The sequence below is a fragment of the Tympanuchus pallidicinctus genome, unplaced genomic scaffold (assembly GCF_026119805.1).
Source record: "Tympanuchus pallidicinctus isolate F22 unplaced genomic scaffold, pur_lepc_1.0 scaffold8, whole genome shotgun sequence".
Lineage (NCBI taxonomy): Eukaryota > Metazoa > Chordata > Aves > Galliformes > Phasianidae > Tympanuchus > Tympanuchus pallidicinctus.
In genome coordinates this window covers 47,643,652-47,666,719 of record NW_026294802.1, presented here as the reverse complement: position 1 = coordinate 47,666,719, position 23,068 = coordinate 47,643,652, and the positions used below count along the sequence as shown (strand labels likewise).

The 23,068-nt window shown below is 50.4% G+C and overlaps 1 protein-coding gene across 7 annotated transcripts in view; it reads right to left on the bottom strand.

The window, feature by feature from the left end:
* LOC128073147 (discoidin domain-containing receptor 2-like) overlaps positions 1 to 23,068 on the bottom strand; it is a 50,887-nt gene that overhangs the window by 23,873 nt on the left and 3,946 nt on the right. For 2 of the 7 annotated variants that reach the window (XM_052667637.1, XM_052667636.1), the window contains exons 1-3: positions 9,034 to 9,126; positions 5,147 to 5,282; positions 993 to 1,095 (exon numbers count right to left, since the gene is read on the bottom strand). In XM_052667637.1, coding sequence (XP_052523597.1) covers positions 993 to 1,095; positions 5,147 to 5,282; positions 9,034 to 9,111 — 317 coding nt within the window. In that variant the 5' untranslated portion in view covers positions 9,112 to 9,126. Of the gene's footprint in view, positions 1 to 992; positions 1,096 to 5,146; positions 5,283 to 9,033; positions 9,127 to 10,259; positions 10,339 to 13,773; positions 14,030 to 23,068 lie in introns of those variants that run through there. The other 5 variants (XM_052667639.1, XM_052667642.1, XM_052667640.1 and 2 more) reach the window with 4 other exon arrangements.

Genomic DNA, 23,068 nt, shown 5'->3' with positions numbered 1-23,068 from the left:
CTAACTGATGGAATTAATGAGTGCAGTCAACCCCTATGAACCAAGGAAAGAAGCACCCAGGAGACACTATAGGTCAAGGCAGTGGCAAGAGAAAGCTCTAACAGAGTCAGCTGGGGACATCTTTATGTCTTCACCCTGTGGACATCCGGCCGCCCTGGCAAGCAGATTTTGGTAGCACGTGGTAAGTGATGCCCCAGGTATTTTCAGAACTGGGAGTAAGCCAAAACAGTATAAATATAAATAAAGCATTGTAGCTAACTTGAAATTCAAATCTGAGTTGCACAGAAACTATAGGAATGTTTGACATCATCCTAACAAACAAGTCTGAGGAAAGTCAGATTTGTAAATACTTTGAAAATATCAGCTTTGAGGTAAATGAAACAACAGAAATGAAAAGCCAAGCTCAAGAGAAACATATTAATATTGCTTGACCTTGAAAGAAAATCCTCAAACTGCTTTTTTTTTTTTTTTTTTTTTTTTTTTTACAATTCCTCAACTCCACATTTTCCAGGTTTTCGGGTCCAAGCACACACAGCCCATTTGTTCAAAAGGATGCTGTTGAAAATTCATCCTCATCAGTGATTTCCTACAATTTAGTCGCAAACACCAAGAGCCCCTGGGGTGCTGTCCCAGGCTGACTTTTAAGATCCAACTCCATTGGCAGATCGATGCTGGAAGCGATCTGTGGAAGCCCAGTCCGACCTCCTGCTCACCAGGGGGCTCAATCCAGCTGTGCTGCCTGGAACAGCCAAATCCTGAACTGCTCCAAACACTGAGACACGGCCACCTCCCCGGGTTCGTGTCTGACATCTCACCACTTCATGGGGAAAATGCTTAATATTGAGTCACAGCTTCACGCGTTGCAAGAATGAGGGTTGGTTTGTGTTTTTTTTTTTTAACAGTGAAGCTAAACAAATATATTTTCCTCAATCACATACTGGGTAACTTCAAAAGAAAATCAAAATGTTGTATTTTGCCTTCTGTTGACCTACCGTGCGTACTGGGGCCCTGTGGAATCATACCACTGGCTGGAAGCAGTGATGTCTTCATCCCGTATCGTGCCTTCATGCATTCCCAAAGGGTAACGGCATGTAGCTGAAAACAGGAACCAAAGCAAGCAAAAAATCAGTACCAACTCTTTGGAGACCAACAGACAAGTTTAATTAAAAGGCTGCCATGCCTAGGGAATAAACATGGTAATGATAAAATCAAGAACACAAATAAAAAGGATGAAATGCTTTGTAATTGCAGTAAACTGAAATTATAAGTAATGAAATGCACTCAGTATCATTCAGCAGAGTCCTGCAAGACAAAAGCTTTACAAAGAACAAGAAACCCAAAATCATTCTAGTATTACTGATTGCATGGACCCATTCTACAGTGAAATGTATAGCAACTGTTTTTTTGATCACAGGGCAGTTAATTCAACACTGAGCCCCCTGGCAACAGATGGGCTCCACCAGTCTCAAAGGGGAAAAGCATTCCAGCCCAGGAGTTGGCAGGGCTTACTGAGACAGCTTCAGACTAGGTTTGAATGGGGAAAGGGATAAAACCAGGCTCGCCAGAAATGAAGGATAGCATGCCAGGGTTGGAAGTGAGGCTGATAGGCTAGAATTACATCTGGCAACCACTGTGAAAGATAATAAAAAACGTTTTTACAAACATATTAACAGCAAAAGGAGGGCCAAGAAGAATCTCCGTCATTTATGGGATGCAGTGGGGAATATTATTATTGAGAAGAAAGAGAGGCTGAGATTTTCGATGCCTTCTTTTCTTCTGTCTGTAACAGTCAGATGAGTTGTCCTCAGTGTGCTGAACCCCTGAGCTAAAAGACGGAGATGAGCAGCAGAATAAACTCCAGCAATTCAGGAGGGAACAGTTAGCAACACGCTATTCCACCTGTACTGCCAGAAGTCCTGGGAGTGGATGGGATTCAGCTAAGGGTGCTGAGGGAGCTGGGAGAAGCGACTGCCAAGTGCCTGCCCATCATTTCTCAGCAGTCCTGATCAGCTGGGGAGGTCCCAGGCATCTCAGACCTACCAACACAGCGGCCATCTCCAAGGTCAGAAGGAGGATCCAGGAACTACAGGCCTGTCAGCCTGACTTCAGTACCAGGGAATATGACGGGCAGTTCACCTGGAGTGCAATCACACCGCACGCAGAGGACAAGCGAGGGATCAGGGCCGGCCAGCATTGGTTCATGAAAGGCAGGTCCTGCCCAACCAACCTGATCTCCATCAATGATCGAGTGACTCACCTGGTGGATGAGGGAAAGGCTGCGGATACAATCTACCTAGACTTCAATAAAGCCTCTGTCTCCCACAGCACTGACACTGCTGTGGCACTGCAGGTTAGAGCAAATTGAGTAAAGTCCACACTGCTCACACTGGTCTGTCACCACCTGTATCTGTAAGCGAAGCAAGCATCTCTCTCAAGGTAAGAGTGCAGACAAGGTGCCTCAAAGGAATGCAGACAACAGCTCTGCAAGCTCACCACAGCCCCATGCAGCAGCTTACAAGTCTCTGCTTGGCCAAGCTCTTCTGCCTAATGTCATGTTTTGAACGTCTCAGAATATCAGAGATGCTTCAGAAAACTCAAAGTCTCAATGTATTCATTAAGCCTCAGTATTCAAAACAGGCAAGTGAGATATTTTTGTCAGACTGACACCAGCAGCAGATGAAACGATACAACTCTTTTATTTGGGATTAAATCATGAAACAATTAAAAGCAGAACAGTCATTCGTAAATCCTGGAAGAGAAAAGGCAGAAGCACAAAACCCACCTCTTGTTACCACCAGAACAAACTGTTCTACAAACACCTGAATGCTGAGTGCAAGGAAAGTCAAAGCAAATTAGCACTATGGCAAAGTGTATAAAAACTAGAAAACACCACTATATAACTGTCTGTGTTCATGGTCATACATGGAACACATATGGAACACAGCCATTACTTCCTTTCCCATCAAAAGGTAGAGAATGCAACATATTATGCACAAGGACAGATCAGCCTCCTTAAGATTACTAAAGCATGGCAAAGCTGACTTACATCTTGAACAATTACTTCATGTAATCAAGGTCGCTGAGCATTAGGTAGCTGAATTCAAAAACAGTGCAACATATCCATCCTTACCTTATTAAGCACTCTATAAATGCCACAGGTTCACATGGCCTCAGACACCAGCTAGGCACACTCACAGTTCTAACAGCACTAATGGCTAGCAAATGGACACACCAAGTGCTTGCACAGAAAGCTCTGAAGCAGCAGACTGCAGTGAGCAGAGGCAGCTGGGGGACAGAGCTGTAAGCCTGTTCTGATACTGAAAACCAAACTGGCCTCACATGTCTTAACTCTTGCCTGTCCCATCAGCAGACCAGTACAACTTGATCAATTACTGGAAAGTAATTATTATTATGCTGCTGACTTGTGGGCGAGTATCTAAAGAGTTCCCAAAAAGACAGAATTAATCACCTGAAAGCAGAGTGCTTTTGTGATTCTGCAGTGGGAGTCCTGTCTGGTCACATTTTTGCTAAAGGTTAACAGCATTCCCTGCAGCAGCGCCATACAAAGGGCAAATGGAAACCAGAGCGGCCCTGGCATTGAGGAATGCACTCTGAACACAGCTGTGACTCAACAACAGCAGAAAGCTCTCACCAAAAAGCAAGTCCTTCTGTGCAAAAAGCCTACCTGGGCTCTGCCACCCAGCAAGGACCCCAGCTCGGACTTCCCCAGCTCTTCATCGTGCACCCCAGCACACACACCCCTGCCAGGTAGATAGAGGGTCTATCGCATCTCTCACAGTGAAACCAAACATCTGATGCTGGGCTAAAGGACTAACACAGGATCCTTCCCACCCAGGCCTAGCACCATCCGCACAGCAGCTCCTCGGGTTCAGGGGGCACCTGCACTGCTTACAGGCAATGCTGCAGCAGGCTATGGAGGTGCTTTGGACTGCTCCTGGAGCAGCTCAGAGCAAGACAATCAGTGGGCATTATGGCCAAGGAGCACCAGGTGTCTGGATGGGAACAGGGCATAGCCCTCGAGGCAGAGGCAGCTGAACAGCCAGGGGAGCTAAGAAAGCAAAGCTGCTTAAGGAAGCCAAACTCAGAAGTCCTAGAAAAGCCAGATGTTCACTTCTTGGAAGCCTTGTGCTCATAGCCCACTCTCCAGCCAAGGTTCCGCACTGAGGACAGCTTTTCCTACGTGTAATTTATGTACTTACCACCACCTAAAGGGATTTGCATGTGATTGTTAAATGTTGTGGAAGTACAGGCAAAACAATCAGAACCAGCTGGCAACCCTTGTTCAAAGCTGGGCACAGGGAACAGGCATATAAATACCTGCTGAGCTCCCCCACAGGCCTCACTTCACATCTGCATGGCTGCAGCATAACCTCAAACTGCTGCAAACATCTACAAGGGACAGTGGGGTCAGAGCTTCAAACACAGCCAGACACAACAAGCCCCTTTAGGGCTGCACTGCTGGCTCACCACACCTTGGGCCAATCTGGACACAGATTAGACTAATTAATTTCAGGCTGTCTCCAGCAGCAGCCACCTTATTATGGTGATTTTCACAACATACTGCAGGTCATTATCTTATTAATCACTCAGACTCGTAACTTGCTCAGTGCTGCAGGATAAGAGGTCATTCTCTCCACAGGGACTCATAGGAACTCCTACCTATAGCTTAGCTTTGTGCCAGGTATGGTTTCTAAATGTTCCCTTCCACATCTCTCTCCAGAATCCCCTGCTGGCTGCAGAACTGCTGTTTATGCTTTGCTAACTGGTAATTGGCTTTCCACAGTGAGCAAAGCATCTCCGAGCCAGCCTACAATCAGGTTTGTTCTGCAGGTTGCACAGCCAAAGCAATGAAGAGAAAACCAGAACTCCACACAGGCTTGCTGAAAGCACTGGAAGGAATAAACCCACACGCCTGAGCCCTCCTGGAACTCTCAGATGTTGCACATCAGCACAGTCAAAGTACAACATCTACCTCAGCCTAGAAGCAGGCAATCAGAGACTACATCAGCAATTATGTTGATGCCCATTCATTACATTTACACGTGTTTATCCTGAAAGGCAAAGAAAGGCTGAGAATGAAGATAGGGGAATTGGGAGATTGGAGGCCAATCTGGCAGCTCCCTACCAGGGTTGACTTCGGCGCCGGATGGCTCAGGCAGGGAGGCCAGCAGCAGTATGCAGAAGATCATGGTAGCAGTTGGACGCTGCGCAGGCTCAGATGGGCACGAGTCCTTCACAGGCAGCAGCTGCGATCTACATGTCTGAAACACAAAGCAAAGAGAAGATGAGAGCCCTCCAAAGGCAGGACGGCCATGCTGCCGTGTCGGCATGCTACACTGCCATTGCCCTGTGATGGCTTGGGCAGGTCGTGCCTGGCTCAGCTCCTGACCAGGCGCTGACTGATGGTTAACACTGCCCGTCACCTGCAATCCAGCTCAGCTCCACAGCCTACTACACAGACACACCACAACTGCTCTTAAACAAGACTGACGAAAGCAATAACTCCTCCATTTATTCATCAGTTCCCTCGTTATATTAATGAGCACAGAAGCTGCTGCTACAGCCAATCTGGATGGCCCAGCCAGGCTCCCCATGCAGCGCTAAACCCAGATACACACTTGTATCCACACCAACTGCTAACCCCCAAATATCCGAGGCTTGTCACACAATCTAGAGGTGAATTTCCAAACCAGGGTGAAAATAATCTCTCCCTTCGTGTCCACACTGCTGCCAACAGAGCGTGTGCACTCACACATGCAAGTACACTTAATTTCCTGTTTGGAAATGAGAAAAATAGCAAAGGGCTTAAACTCTGGCAATTTCAGTGGAAAGCCATAGTACGACCTCATGTTCCTTGAGGTGTTATCAGTGAGGTTACATTGATTCTTTGTGTCCACATTCATTACAAACTGCCTCAGGAAGTTCCTATCCCAGAAGACTGCTTTAGAACAGGCAGGTTAGAGGATTTGTTTTGAACTTGAACGTTTGAAGAAAACAGAACAGACCAATAAATTAAAAGTTGCCAGTGCCAAGGAATATTTGCTGAAGAACCCTCAGAGTGCTATTAAAAAAAGGTAAAAATTGAATGTTAGGATTTGTTAACGAAAGGAAGAGATCATCACTGTGCCAGCACATACACATGCTTAGGAATGGCAGAGCATCAGATGCCATTAGCTCAGAGATTGCTAACAAAAGATGGATTTTCCCACCCCACATAACTAAGCCACACAACTCACAGCCTAAAGTTGCCATGGATACCCAAACAATTGGCTTTATTCACAACAAAGATGCACCACTGGTTCCTAAGGCTGAAGGTAAAACCTTTGGCTCAGGAAATCCCCAGCTGCACATTGCCAGACACCCAGGAGCTAAATCAGGGTTAGAATCACTGAGGCTTGCCCTGTTTTTATTCTCCTTCCTAAGGATTTGCTATTGGCCATTGTCCTTGCTGGACTCACTCCATCAGAGAGAATAGCTCTGAGTCTGAAAACCAAGCTAGGGGCCTTCCTAGGAAAGCCAAATGTGGTGCAGGAGGGGGAATTAATGAGGATGCTGTGCCCAGCAACGTGACAACATGAGCAAGAGGCAAAAACCTCACAACTACAAGGCCTGAGACGGAGACACAGCAGAGAACTGCTTGGAGGGGTTGGGGTGCCCTGTGGGTGCAGCTGGGGCTGGGAACGCTCCTTCCCTGCGTGTCCCCACACAGTAACAGAGCTGCCAGGTCCTGAGGGGTCCTGGCAGGAGAACAGCGACTCAGAGACATCTCCCAGGTGGCCTCTCAGCTGGAGGCTTAACAGCTGCCAACTGCACAGGAGTGCTCAGCTGGCAGAGGACAAGCACACAGATGCCCCACATCCTCATCACCCCCGTCAGAACACAGAGGACAGGCTGGCAAGCAGGAAATGATGAGACGTCTGTGGAGACACGGGCCAGCACTCACAGCAACACTCTGGAAAGGTCCTCTGTAAGTCACACAGGGTTAACAGCCAAAGAGCACTGAGACAGATAGTGCCTGCTGCCAGGTGGGGACAAGAGCCCTCTGCTGAGGCAAAAAAAGAAAAAAAGGAATCAGAGCAATCCCAAATGTGATTTTAAGCATCCAAACGCTTCGGCTCTTCGTCTGAGTGACAGGCACTGAGAGGTCCCAAGTCTTAGAATAAGGACTGCCTTTTTACTAGAGCTGTGCTGAGGCTGTCACCCTCTCAAGTCACAACAATGGCCACAATTATCCCTGCAATATAATACACGTGACATGCAACACGTACAGCAGCAGCATCCAAAATTATCTATTTTGACCAGGTACAGAACAAATACCATCATTTAGGTGCCCATTTATACCTGAAGATCACATGTCCCAAATCAAACCTATTACATAATCATCCATCCAGCCGCGTTGTCGTATCTCCACCTGAACACAGTGATATCAGTATCAGTATATCAGAGACAACAAGAGGGAAGAGGGAACTGGGGAGAGCAAGAGAAGGCATGCAGAAATGCCTGAGCAGCATGCCAGCTCCTGGCATGAGCCAGCAGCCAGTGCAGGATGAACAGCATGGGCTGGGATAGCACATGGGTTGCCTCTCTGACCCTATCCCACAGACCAGGGCCTTTCCTAGGGGCATGTGGAGCTCAGCAGGTCATGTAAAACCAGTGTGTCTTGAGGGAACAGCAAACTGAAACTGGAAGATGTGACCATAGCAGCCAGCCTGGTCTCCAGGAAATACACTAGGAAAGTTTCAGAGCTGGCTGCAGAGCTCACCTGCCTGTAGTTCTGTGCCTATGAAAGCTGCATTTGGCCTAGAGACCTCTGCTTCCATTCTCTTACCCAAAGAGGGTCCAAAATAAGCAAGATGAATCCTTCTGGGATGCGTCCTTCACCACTGATGGCAGACAGAAGACAAAGAGCTGTCTTGGACAAGGCTCATCCCTCCCTGACGGCTACGGTTAAATGAGAAGAATCCTTACCTTTGCATGTGGCAGTGAAGGAATATTTCCAGCAGATGAGCCCTACGTGGAGATCCCAGCAGCTGGGTTCAGCGTGCACTGAATTTTTTCTTCCAAGCACACTCAGCTCCTGGTCCTGGACCACCACTGTGCAAGCAGCATCACTCCTCATCTTCTCAAGCCCTACCCCACAGCTGTTGGTGCCTTGTGCAAGACACCAGGATGTTTTTCCACTCATCTCATAATTTAGAGGAACCTTGGCTCCACTCTGGAGCTCTTGATCCTGGGAACTGCTGTTTGAACAACTACTGATGCTGATTTCTGCTGAGGCTAAATCTCAGCTGGTAATAGATTTGATTTCCAAACTGCACGCTTCCATGTGCTGGAGCACACTGGAATACACTACATAATACAAGCCTCTGTGCAAACTGCTTGGGAATCATCTTCCTAATGACTTTTTTTTCTGGGCTGACAACTCGCTTTTCCTCACAGCTCTTTCAGCTGCATTGGAGTCCTCGGGTTTATGGTGCCTCTCCTCCTGACCTGTGCATGTACATGAAGTGCCAACACCACAGCACGAGCCTCAGACCAGCACAAACAGGATTAGCAACATCCTCACAGTGGCAAGAAAGTGTTAAACTCTGTCCTCAGACTGAATGGATCAAGTTGCTAATTGCTAACAGCTGGCTGAAGGAGAATAAAATCCTGTTACAATCATTGTGAGAGTGGAAAAAAAAAAATAAAAATCTAGTTGCTGAAAAACTCACTGAAAAATGCAATGGATGGCAGCTCTTTCCCCAACATAGCCAGCAGGTCTGAACACCCAGTCCAGCTCTCCAGCAACACGGCTCACTATGCCCAGCTCCCCGTGTGCCCTGCAAGCACACTGAGCACAGGAGGGAGCTGTTCTGTAGCTATCTGCACGAAGAAGGTGGGACTTGGAGCTCCTCCAGGCACTATTCTCCCTCCAGAGATCCATTACGGAGGTCTGGCATGTTTGCAAGCCTCTCTAGATCCTGACTGAAACTGCCATTCGTTTTAACTGGTTCCTTTGCAGATCATTACCTTGGAGGGGACCTTCGGGTTTGTGGCAGGAATCCCATTAAAGATGCCCAGCAGTGTGCCAAGATATTTCACGGTCATGACCAAGGCTCGTGGGTGTGCATCCATTTCTGCATGCTGTGTAACAGGAGGATCGATCCAGAACTGAAATATCCCCAGAGGGGGTTCAGGAGCGGTCAGGATGACTGGACATTACATCCTAGCAGCCCTAATGGCACTCGAGGAGGAAGCAGCAAAGCCACTCAATGGGGCAATATCTGAAGCCTGAAGGAGGAGGCAAGGAGATGCGACTGCCATTTCAAGGGCTCCAGAACAATGGTGAGGCTTTTCTGTTGCCTCAGAACTCATTGGACACCCCCAACAGTCCACCTCTGGAGCACACACAAGCCCACACAGCCCCAGCCCTGACCAAACCACGTGTGCTGATGAAAATGCTTAGCAGAAGGAGTTCCAATCACCTCCTCCCTGTTTACCAATAACAAAGATTCACCCTTACAACTCAGCCAGCATCACATTAAGAGCACACAGGGACAAATGTCATAAGAAGGGCAATATCCTCTAGCTAAGCCAGCTGCCATTAGATTGGAAAATACACAAGTTACATTAGGACCCCTGGCCTGAGAGGAAGGCCACCCAGCACCAGGGGGCTACCAGATGGCAGCAGCCCCTTAACAGCACCCTGGGCTCCATGAGAAGCAGGTGACAAGTTTTCCCATACACAAACCTGAAGAACAGTCTCTGCAGCCAGCACTGGATACAACACAAGGAGAAGTTCTGTGTGACTAACAGGTGGGACCAGGACAGACCAAGCACCATGGAGACCAAAGGCCAACATGCGGGGCACTGAGGAGGAACTGGGCATGCCAGCGAGGTCCTCGTGCAGGGGACCGAGGGGAGATGGCCAGGGAGACCAGAACCACGTGGCAGCATCAGGAGTGCAGAGGGAACACAAGGCATGGCCAGACTCCACGTGGCCGTGGGTGACAGCAACCAGACTTCAGGGAAAGGGGTTGGGGTTTAATCAAGATGCATAAGGTAAGAAGGCCTAGAAAAAGCAAGTAGCTTCAGTGGGATCTTCAAGGTGGCATTTGGAGATGTACCACTAGCAGAGAGTGCATGGGATTCATTCGGTGACCAACAGTGCTGCAGAGTGGCACACGGGGCAGGGATAGGGACAGCACACAGGGACTGTGGCAGAAGACCATGGAGGTCTGGTATGCTTTGTGTACCTGTAAGTGGGTGATGGGGCTCTCAAGAAGCTGGTGAGGGTCTGAGCCTTTCCACAGCACAGCCAAAGACCTGATGAGGCTCTAGGGGAAAAGAAAGCATCAATGCCTGCACAATTTTTAGAAAAAAAAATATATATATATCATATCCCAGGCACTTGTACATGGTGGATATAGAGCATCTGGAGAAGGCCCAGCTCATGGCCCCAAGCACAAAGGGCAGCCCCAGCTGCAGCCCAGGAGAAGTATGGAGGTTTGGGCAAGTGTGACACCCCAAATGTTCCAGCATTTCCCTCTTGCCTGTGGGCTGATTCCACAGCAGTGGGGTGTTCTCAGTTTGGGAAACTGCTCAGAGCTCTTCCTCACAAACCAGATTTAAGCAGCAGTGAAGAAATGCAACACAACCCATCAAGCTAACCAGGCCAAAATAGAAAACAGAGAAGTAGAGCCAGAGATAAGGAAATGCAGTTCACCATCCTGTGATGTTGGGATTGCAGGAGAACAGATGATGGGCACAAACAAAAGGCCCTGACCATCTCCTCTTGCCCAAGCAAAGGCATCACTTTGTCCTTTACCAGAGCTTCCTTCCTACACAGAACCCACAGTGGCACACGTACAGCTCTCCTCTATTCCTTACACTTGTGTTTCTCTACAGGTTTTTTAATTCCTCCTCTTTTCTGAGGCTGTTTACTTTTTTTCCTTTAAACAATCCTTGAAGCACAGCAGCTACAAGCTCACAACGTTCCTCCCAGACCCACCATCTCCCGCTCCGAGGCTCACATAGCAACCATTTATATGACATGTTAACCACACAGATGACAGATGGAGTATTAAGAGCACTCAATCTAAACCACCTTCCTCCCTCCCCGTTCTCAAGGGGCTCCACCATAACCTTTTACTTAACAGTGCTCAAACTCGCACTCAGAAGGAGCTCAGGTTACGGAGGCACAGAGCTGTTGGGGCTGGATGAGCTCCTGGGCAGAGCACTGCAGGGTGAGCACCAAACTCAGAGCAGCAGGGCAAGGCTTTGGCCAGCCAGGGTTTAAAAGACTGCACAGACTGAGGCTCCCCCAGCTTCCAGGCTTCAATGGCACTCTGTCTTCCCTAAAGATGTACCAGAGCAGCAGAACTCATCCCAGAGGCCGGGGTATGGCAGCAGCCCTGCAGCACAGCACAGATCGTGCTCCCGCTGCCTTCTATTTTTGGGAGCTATCAGGTGGCACTTTGTAAATCAACCTCATCAACAGAACATGGATCGGCCGAATGGAAACTGGGACGGTGCCATCCGAGCACAGCCACAAGGGAAGGGAGAGCTCACACGGGTGGCAAAGCAGTGCTGAGTCCTCCCATCCAAACCACCATCGGCGTGCTCTACCCACCAGCTGGCTGATGCACCAGGGCATATCTACACAAATCCACACAGATATCAAAATACTTCTCACTGCCCTCAGCTACATTTGTGTTTTTTCAGTTGTAATTAGTTTTCTCTATTAACTGCTCCCTTCCAGAAAACCCAGCTCACAGTTACAGCTCCCTACCTATGCTTCCATGCAGACTGCTCCATCCAGATTCTTTTTAAAAACAGGCCAAGCAGCCTCTTTGCAAAAGCAGAAGGGAAGCAAACAACGTGCAGAGCAGCGTGGAGCATCCAGCCCTGAGCTGAGAGCTGCTGGTTGGGCTGTGCGAGGGTGGGAGCCAAGCACTAGGAGATGGTTCAGTGGAAAGGAAAACAAACTCTATGCTGGAACTCCTACTAGTTCAGCTGGCAACCCAGTTTACATCAGAGCACCGCAGCAATGCTAGCACTACCAAATGCTGCATTTTATGGGTTTTGTAGAAACGTCCATTCAGAAAAAGAAATTTCCGTGCACCTGTCACTGACCTCATCATGACAGCACTGCTGTCGTCCTCCCTCAAAACATTTACCAATGGGAGAAGTGAGCTGTACCACACATTTACAGAGACCACGCTGGAGCAAGCTTTTCCAACAGCAAGAAGCACAGGCTGTTATCACCAACTGCATTCCATGGGTGCAGGCAGCTCCTCAGCACAGCTCACTTCTTCAGAGGGCAGAGCAAGGGGAGCCTGGCTGCACACTGCTCAGTGAGCGGTGCTTACTACAAAGTGCTTTTCAAGTTTAACTCGAAGTTTTGGGGTGAGCTGAACCTCTGCTGCAAGCCCAGAGAGCCAGCAAGGATCTTGTTGCTCTGCGTTCTGCAGGGTGTGCTATTCACTGGTACAGCTCTAAAAGATAAAGTTTAACTTCTTGCACACTGAGATGAAATGTTAATTAACTCAGTGTTCCAACAAAATACATAGCATGACTGCAGACAGTTCAGAGAGCATCCCTGCTTACCGCAACGTGCTTCAAGCAATCAAACCAAATGGTTTGTTTATAAACAAAGCAAAACGAGGACACTGAGAAAGATCTCGCAGCATTTCACAGCCATGGAAAGGCAGCACGGTCGGGCCTGATGGAATCTTTTTCAAGACAAACCAGAAAGAGGAGATTAGAAAATCAGTAAGATTAGGGAAGGCAGGGAGGTAGGAAAAGCTGCAAGTCCCGCGTTGTTTGAGGCAACGAGAAATGTGGGAAATAAAATACACAAAACACCAATGCCTAGACCAAAGAAGAGGATCCCATTTACCTCTTTTCTGTACTGGACTGAAATTAAAACCAGCAAATTAAAGTTGAGGGAATGAAATTCCACAGCACACACATTACGCCTCCGGGACGCACTGCCACAAAGCAGCACAGGACTCATTCAATGCAACACGGGCAGTGGATCTCCACAGTAAGAACAGCTGTGGTTCCATCAGCACAGCAACAGGCAGGGCTTGCTGGCTGCAAGCCCTCACCCAGGCAGGTATAAGCAAAGCTGTAATTAAGGCAGCATAGAGCTCTGTGCCGCAGGTCGGGCTGTTCTCTGCCTGCCCGCAGCCCGGCTCCTGCACTTTCCTTTTGCCAGGGTTGGAGCTTTGTGTCTGTGCAGCCTCCAGCAGCTCCATGCAGAGAGCAGCGCTAGCCACCTCTTATTTAAAAGAACAGAAGCCCCACGAACGCGTTGTTCTCCGCGGCACACAAAGAGTGGATGGAATTTCAGCTAAACTATTAAATAAAAACCCACGGAGCGGAGAGCAACCCTGCAAGGCTCCGCGGTGGGAACGGGGCTGTTTGGGGAAAGTTCTCAGCACCTGGAAAAAGGGGGTTTACCAGGGAAGTAATCGCACTCATCCGGAGCGGAAAGTCCCGCAATGAACCCCTGCCAGGACGCGGAGAAGCAGCAGCACCCCTGCGTGCCAAGACAGCTGCCAGGACCCCGACGTGCCATCGGGAACGGCAGGGAGCCCGGCAGCCCGGGATGCTGCCAGCCCCGGCCCCCAAACCCTTCCTGCGGGCACAACGGCTGCAAACCCGACTCCGGCCCCACGAATCCCCACGGAAAGGAAAGCGGGGCTGAGAGCCGGCGGGCCGCGAGCAGAGCGCTGCGATTGCCCCAGCCGGCCGCTCACCCACCTGCCTCGCTCGGGGGCTGCCGACAGCGGGGAACGACGGCAACGCGTCCTCCGCGCCCCGCGGCCCGTCCCGCCGGCATTCCTTGCAGCTCTCCACCGGCACGATGCGTTCAAACTCCGGCAGCTCCTCCCCGCTCCCTCCCTCCGCGCACACGGACGGGCTCGAGAGGCGGCCCTGCCTCTATCAGCGCGGTTCCTATGGCGACTGCCGGCCGAGCAGATGGGAAGGGAGCTCGTCGGCGAGGCGGATCTGCCTCCTCGGATTCCTCCGCTCTTCCCTGTCCCGCCGGCCCCTCCTCGCTCCAGCGCTCTCCCCAGGGGCTGCTCTGCTGGCGTTCGGCCCGGGCTCAGGCTGGAGGAAGGCCAAGCTTTGAATTCATTTAGTAAAACCACAACATAAAGCAGCTCTCCTGCTCAGGAAGCAGGGCCCGTGTAGTCGCAGAGGCAGGCCGGCCCTGCGCTGCCAGCTTGCACCTTCTTGTTTAATACGGACAGGAAAAAGGAAAGACGCGGCTGTCATTGCAACGCGCTCCAAATCCTTTGCAAGCCCCGTGTCCGTGGGGGGGAGGTAAAAAGCAAAGGTGTAACTCGTCGCTTATTAAATGCAGGTGAAAGGGAGACTGCAGCCACAGAACCCCTCAGCCCTGGGGTTTGCTGCTGGAGTCTGTCCTGGGAGGAGGGCACAGCGATAAACGCAGGGCAGGAGGGACCGTCAGCACAGAGCACAGCCCTGCTGCTCCCCTGGGCCAGCATCCCGCACAGCAAGGTCAGCAGATCCTGCGTTCGCCTCCTTTTCTTTTAGAAATACAAGATGAAAGAGATAATAACTAACTCAATACCAGTCAGCACCTGGGGGATCCCTACAGGACCCTCACTGGCAGGTGACATTGCTGAGGTTCTGCAGGGGCAGCAAAACTACTCGGCAACACACCACTCCTGCACAGTCTGTTTGAAACCAGCACAAGGAACACTAACAGCATAAAGCATCCCTGTCCCCGTGCTCTTCCACGAGCCCAGGACTGGGGTTTGCAGGAACAGCAGGGACCAGCACAGCACCAGGGAAAGGGGACACTGCAGTGATGGAATGCTTTGAGAAATGGAGCCACACAGTGTGCTGCTGGCACTGCGTGATCAGAACTCTGCCCCACGTACCTCTAAAAGCAGGACTGAAAGCAAGATTGCTCTGTGCTGTAGAGAAACATCAGCCATGCTGTGCCCACACCAGATCTGAACTGGAAAACAGCTCTGAGTTGAGATGCACGTCACATGGGCAAGTCAGATGCTTCCTTGCTGTTTTCCTCCCTGCCTCCTTGCCTCCTTGCCCCGTCTCAGCTATACAATTCACTTCTGTACTGAGAACATGATTTACTTTTTTCTCCTCCTTGGGAAGTTCTCCCACATCTAGTGTATTATCAGCCCAGATGATGGGACAATCACTAGGGCTCACTCACAGCTTGGGGCAGAAGCACATGACCAGCAATAGCTGGAGAAGCACAGACACAAGACATCTCTGTGCCTGGGAAGCCCTACCTCAAGTGGGTACAACTGATTCAGATCAAACACACAGGATGCACCCTTCTGCCACAATAAGGACGCCTGCCCCATCAGTAGCACTCGTGGACCAAGCTGGGACCAACAGGATCCCTGCTGGATGACGGACAGCAGTGAGCAGCAGCAGGCAGCTCTGGGAATGCAGAGCAAGCAATCCAGGATAGACCCCAATAGCAGCATCACAAAGCAGACGCCCATCACAGAAGCAGCACTAACAGTCTAGCAAACCCCCCCCCCCACCCCCGCCGGCTCCCCCCCATCACTGGGAGGAGCAAGGACCCAGCGATTCGAAGCACTGCCTTCCCAGCGGACAGCCGGTGCCGCGGAGCACAAAGCACTGCTAAGAAATCTGCTGAGCTGGCACTTGGACTCGCTCGCCTCCAGCACAGCAACAGCCTCTCTGCTGGATGCCCTCTGAAATGTAACTTTATCCCACCGTGTACGTTTGCTAATCAATCCTAGGCGTAGAGCAAAGCAGAAAACAGTGCTTTTTTTCCACTGGAATGAGCCCAAATATGCACGATAACAGATCCCACTCAAAGCTATTAGAAACTCAAGCATTTCAGCGAGCTCTGCATCTCGCATCGCAGAGGGAGCATACTTCTGCCATGGCATCATCTGTTCTCAAATTGTGTATTTGAGAGGCTTCCTAATGACCTCATACAGCACATGTGACCGGTAAGTCATCTTTCTCAAAGGACTAGAAATAACATCAACAGACCCTGTTTTGGTTTTGCACAGAACTGCTTTCTGCAGCACGAGCAGCTTTCCAAACTGCAAGGAAGCAGAACCAGTGCAGGCCAGGCCTCCAACAGATCGTGTTTGGCTTCAGCAAAGATAGGCCGATGAGCAGATGAAGACCCAACAGCAGATACTTACATTCCATGCACAAGTTTAGACACCAACTTGTTTATTCTACTGTGGGGCAATTCGGCTGTTTTGGAGGTGCCCATGTGGTACCCTGCAACCCAGAGACATTTCAGGAACATTATCAGAAGAGATAAAAAGTGCTCTCAAAATAATAATAAAAAAAATCATGCTTTGAAAGTACTGTCAATCATTTACAACCTGAGCATGTTTCAGCAGGCTTTAAGGCAGCTTTTGCTTCTGGTGTTTAAAAATAACACCAACGCTTTGGGGAGTCCAAGCAACAAAGCAGAGATTTAAAATTCACGGCTGGTGAACTGGAGCAATGTGCACTGAAATCAGGAAGCTTCCTTGGCTGCTGCACCATCAGGTGGCACCAGGAGAAGTGAGTGAAAGGACACCAGTGCTAAAGGAAAAGCGACTTAATAAGCAGCTGAAGACAGACTGACGGAGCTGAACAACCCTTTTTATGGTGCACGAAGCTCCCGAAGAAGAAAAGCCACACAATCACACTGCAGAAATGAAGGCCAGAAGAGCATCTCTGGCTGAGCAGGGATGAGGGGGTTGAACAGCAGGGACGGTCCCACCGCAGAGGTTGGGCCGGCTGCATTAACACCATTTATTCTTTCAGGGAGAGGCAGTGGAAGCCAGCTCCCCCCTGCTTCACCTCTCCAGGCCCTTCTGGTGCAGTGCAGGAGCCTGCTGCACAAAGTGCTCTGCTCACAGCCCATGCCCAGCCCCCCAGGGGTGCTCAGCCACGCTCTGTTGCTGTCAGCCTTCAGCACACGGCCTCCAGCCATGCACCTGGGAAGGGAGGGAGGCAGAGCAGAACTTGGCACAGCAGGGGGGAAAATTGGGAGGAGTGCAAGACACCCTCCAAAAATACCGTCAGACCACAGTGGTAGATGACACGCTGCCCAGAGGTGCAACACAGCTCCATGGTAGGACAAGGCAGTGCACACAGTGACATGCAGATGCCTGACATGGGACAGACTCTTGCCATACTCAGCCCCACGTGGTCCCAAACAGTACAGAAGACAACAGGGATTGGAGGGAAGCACTCAAAGGCTCATTTCTCAGATCATGGTCTCTGCTGGGATGTGGAGCAGAAGAAGACTCAACACCACTTTGGCACCCAGGGAAAAGAATGGCTGCAAAGGGAGTGAGTGAAGGAGGGACTCCTCCTCCCCAGCCCCCAAAACCTCTCTCACTTGCTATCAATGCTATCAGTTCAGTTTCTACCAGCAGCACCTAGCAGCATTCTATTTGCTCTATCTGTAAGCACATTCCTCAGCTGTTACGTTTTGGGCTGTCTCAAAAATGGGAACCAGAGCAGAGAGAAGGCAAGTCGTGCTGACTTACACCTGCGGGTCAGAACAAGCAGAGCGAGATCAGCTTAGCTGCAGTTGTACTGACAAAGGCCCAGCAAAGACGTCACCCAGACGAAGAGTAAACTCCTGGCATAGAGCAGTGCTCAGCACAGACATTTATAAACACTTTCCCTTGGCCATCTACGCCAGCTGAACTGTCAGAAAGGAGCACAGAAAAACATTCTCTGCAATCAGCCATTCCTCCCTATCCCTGGACATGGGACCTGCCCAAGTGGGACATCTGCAGCCTTTGCGCAGAGAGCCACGTGCCCTCCAGCATCCCACAACACATGTTCTTCCCTGTTGCAGCACGCTGCTCTTTCTGCCCTCCAGCTCTGCAGTGAGTTTGGAGCAAGAAGGAAAGCGCAGGGAGAGATGATGGCGGAGCTGCACAGCTCCCAAGCCAAGCCCTGCCTCACCTATGGCAACACTGCTCCACATCTGCTGCTCTCTCCCAGAAGTCACCCCGTGTGAGTCTCTGTTGTGCAGGTTGCACCAGGAAGACCAACATTTGAGCATGTATTCCAGACTTAGAACAGCTAACAAGATGCCTTCACTGGAGATTTTTTCCCCAGAAAAGACAAGCAGAGAGGCCCAGAAAACCACAAGCACAGACTAAGCCTCAGCAAAGAGCAGCAGCACGTGGGATGCTTTTCCCTGCAGGGAACATGGAGCCTGTGGAACTGGAGGGGCTGCGCACAGCTCCTGGCAGCACCATCATTACTGCTCTTACAGCACAGACCCCTGTAGCACTTCCTGGTGTACAGGAGGCAGGTCAGAACAAGAGCTGTCAGGCAAAGCCAGCCTCTTGCTGATGTGTTTGTAGCTGTTGTTCCACGACCCTCCGGCCACATGGCCCCAAGCCTGCCCTCTGCACTTGTGGCTCAAGCCAGCATGCAGACAGCAGCTGACAACAGCAGTGGCCACATTGCTGCAATTCCTCAGCAAGGACCACCACCTTCAGACCACCAGGAGGTCACAGGAGCCTTTTCACTGCCTGGTCTGTGAGCAAAAGGCCTGGGAAGGCTATCAGTGAGCAGTTTACATGGGCTGAGACAAGTGGGTCTTGCCACATGGCATAAGGCAGAGATTAAAGCCATGCACAGCACTACAGCACTCAAACAGGACCACCACACACAGCCCCAGCCAGTGCACAGTAGAGGACAGCATGATGATACCAGCAGCTCGCAAAGCTCTCATTCTAATGCCGTGAGCTTGTAGGCTGTTTCAGGTCTCCCCAGAACAAGGGGATGGCAAATGCAGGCCGCGGCCCCATTTCAGTTCAGCAGCAGAGGCTCAGGATGTTTTCACCCCAGCACCCATCCCCTTCAGAGCGAGGCGTCCCAGCCCAAGGCAGCACGGGGATGTTGCAATCCCCAGCTTTGTGCAAAGAAAGCAGCCCAGCCCGGATGACACTGGAGGCCCCCGCTCTGGCCTCACTGCGTGCCCATCATCGCCTCTCTGAAGCTTGTGGCATTTCAGGAGGCAGGCTTATTTCTCAGATGCTGAGAGCCATCCTGCTCTCATTAGCACCAGGACGCAGTGGGTGCTCAGATGGGTGCTCCAGCAGGCAGGCTCAACTCGTGACCCCGTGTTTTTCTGAACGGAACGCAGACTCCGGAGAAAACACTCCCCTCCCACTGCGAGAGGCTGGGAAGGACAGATGAAAGGCAACAACATGCCTTGTGTATGGGTGGCCTCAGCCTGGGTTCACAGCTGGCCCACGCGGATCCCACGTGTGGCCTCAGGGCAGGGAATGGTCACAGTGCCATCCTGTGCCAAGCCTTCATCCCATCTGGGTACATCCCATAACTGATGCTGCATAGAAAACACCCTCGTGCTCATCTGAGCAATGGGACGTGTCCTGCAAGCGCTGCTGCATCTGCAATAACCCATGCAAACATGAGGAAACCGCCTCACACTCAGTAGAAACAGCACTCGGATCAGCTCATATTTCCCATGCTAGCGCTGAAAAGACAGAAGGATTCAGATCCATTACACACTATTAGTCCTACAGGGATATTTCCTAACAGTTCACTGAAATGTTTTGAAACCTGCAGGATGAGGTAATCCAAACCTCAACCCACACTGTAGGGTGGTGCAGTAGGTGCAGCTCAAGGAAAAGCAAACAAAAGCTGATCCGGGGCAGCACCTGAGTCACGTCCATGCATTTTCAAGTCTCAACCAGACAAAGCCGTGGCTGAGACCATCACATGCTGGAGATGGTCCCACCTCGACCAGGAGGTTGGGCTGAAGACCTCCAGATGCCCTCTCCAACCAGGGTTCCTGCATTTCTGTGATAGAGACGGAGAAGATGCAGAATTGTTGCCAACACTTGCAGGAAAGCAGGAAAGACTCACACTGAGTTTCTCCAAAGAGATCTTTGCAGGTTGTGCTAAAGCTTGGTTGATGAGGATGACACAAGGGCTATTTGTGTGCTGGCAGGGATACTGGCACACCAGTTTCCGTGCTGTGATGCACTGCAGAGGTCTCAGGCAGGGTCAGCACACTGCGTCAGCCTGTCCTTACGGGAATTAGCACCCTCCATAAGAGATTTCTTCTTGGCAATTAACTTCAGCTATGTACTCAAATACAGAAGCTTACAAGACTTCCAGAATGCAAGCAAAAAGCCAGGCAGCCAGCAGCTCTCAAGAAGCTTGCAGCAATTTTGAAAGAAATCCTTTCCCACTCAGTTCGTGCTCTGGGGACGTCTCAGAAGTACTGCTGCTATTCATTGTCCTTCCAGCATTGGGATGAGGTCAAAAAATGCCACTGCTAATCACAGAGAATCAGTCTTCAGGGTGAAGGAGCACGTCTGCACAAGGCCCTGCCTGCACTGTTCCAAAACATGGAAGAAAACACAAGATTGCTGCTAGCTATACGGATAGATGGCATCAAAGTGATGGGAAGAGGAAGGATATTTGAATGATATCCATCGCAGCCCAGAGAAATACAAAACACTCTGCAGAACAAAGTGCATGGGATGAGCTTACAGCATTGCACCCACATCCAGCAGAGCAGCTTGCTGCATGGCTGGCGCCGCTGCTGCTCTCTCCCACAGCTGAATCACAGCACACATGGCCAACACCTCATCCCAAACAATAACATGGCACTGCAGGCTCACACCACACATATTCACGCACGCACCCCCAGCTCAGCCCCACTACAAACAAAGAAATGAAAGCAGCATTCCTTGAAGCTCACATTACGGTGCATGGAGATGTGACAGCTTGTCAGGAACTGGGGAACAGCCCTGAGCTCACTGGAAGGCACTCACCATAAGCTGACATTTAGAGAATGTCTGTACTCCAGCTATTTCTGCTACAGTTTGCGTGTGTGTGTAGAAACAAACAAGCTCAAGTGAAATAACACAGCAATAGTACAGATGGATGATGAAACCTGAAGCTTGGTGAGTTTAACTCTCCGTAAGAAGCAACACAAAGGACTGCAGCCACTACCAAACGATGCTGGCAGTAGAACATGCCCATCCTTCAAGCAAAAGGAAAGCTGAAAAGCCACTGTGCTCTGCGAGCTCTGTCTCTGTATTCGCACTCTCCTGCAGCTCTCCATTACTGATGGGTGGGACGCTTTTACACCTTAAATGCTATTCCCAGAGAAACTCAACTAGCTTTTCATTTTCACTGCGTCAATTCATCTGGTTGGAAGAAAATACCCCACCCTATTCTTCTGCCTTCCAAATTGCAGCTGGCAGGCTCAGAACGTACGACAATCCTGGGGAAGGAGCACAATGGTTGACTTCATCCCTCCCTCTCCTTGTCTCCTCGTCTTCTCACCCTCTCCTCCATCCTCCATGGTACGAAGCCACCACCACCCTCTCATCCCCTGACAGGAATGGACTCATTTCAGGTTCACCCAACACCTGGAGCTCTGTGCTGCACAGCATTACTGTCAGATCTGGGCACGGTACCCAAGCATCAAGAGAGGAAAGTCAGCTTAGGTCAGGAGAGCATCATCTGCGCCAGGAGCTTCGTCCAGGCAAACACCCAGAGAGCTGCTGCACGAGGAGCAGACAGGCCTGAGTCCAAATTCTGGTACAACTCCACCCAGTTTAATGCATTGCTCACGCATTCTGTGAGCATTAGCTCTGAGAGGGCTGCAGCTTTAGGAGCTCCACAGACACAACAAGGTGTAGGCAGCATTGCTCAGGGCAGAGACCATCACCGCCAGCCAGCCCCAGGAGAGCAGCCAGCCTGGGCACCAACCTGCAGGATCCCATTCAGGAGCAACACACGGGCAGATCCCAGATTTAGGACTGGAAGTTTCCCTGCATAAGTGTAATGCTATAAGGGGATGACAATAGCAGGGTGGCAAAGTCTTCTACTACAGCAAATGAGAACGAGCCCAAATGCAGCAGCTGCCAGTGCAAAAATGAAGGAAAAGAGCTGCTTACCTTTGGAAGGCCTCAAGTAGGCAGGGATCTGCAGCCAGAGATGCCCTCACCTCCACTGCCAACCCTTAAATGAGGTCTGGGTAGGAATGGATCCTGGCTCCACTCCTTCCAGTCGTTCAGGTGCACTGCATGCAGCTCAGCTCCCCTGGGTTGGCCCTGCCTTCCCACCAGGTGCTCAGTCGCTGCTTCAGGCTCTCACTCAGCATTTCTGCTACAACAGCCAAACTCCCTTCTTTCCTTTTTAGAAAAAAAATGGCTCCCCTCATCTCCTATTTCACCAGTATCAGTAACACCCTCACAAAAATCAAATAGTTTTGTGTAAGTAATGCCTTGATTTGGAAGAAGAAATCATGTCAGGCCCAGAGAGGCCCTGTGGTCAGAAAGGTGCCTTTTCACCTTGCCTGAGAGAACAGCTTGTCCTTAAAGCTGCCGGCAACCAAACTCAGCTTATCCCCATCTGCTGGCAGCACGCACCCACCATCACCTTACAACAGCTTTGCAGAAGTCAGAATGTGCTTCAGCTATGGCTGTGATGGTTGTGGAAGAAAAGGCTTTTCTATGAAGGACACCTTCAGCCCAGCTGCCGTCAAGAGAAATGGAAAACAGCATCCTTTCTGCGAGGGCCAGAGATCTGTGGGATCCTCCGCAGCAGAACACTGCCATTAAGTTTTCACTGTTGAGTAAGTTCTGATGCATTAGCAGTAAAAATACCATCAATCCTACACAAATTCCTTTGCCTATGCCAGCAGAAAAGCGTCTGTGGAATTAAGGCAGATGAGAGCCTTCCCTTGCTTGGGCTTATCCCAGCACCACACGCACTAAAGAGAGAAACAGAGCTAAGGAAAGATGAAATACTTCCTTGCTCTCTCCTGCTGCTGTCTGAGCAACAGGACCCGGTGCTCAAGAGCATCCCTTGGCATGCTGTGTATTCAGAAAGCTCTTTTTGGAGCACAGAGCTGCTCTGAGATGGATGCTTTCACAGTCTCTGGTGTTTTGTATGTGCCAGGAGGACGCTGGGCATGTGACTTGTGTGTTAAAACTTTCTGGCTCACCAGGCTAAGTTCAGATTCTTTCTCTGCAAAACACACTGCATGATC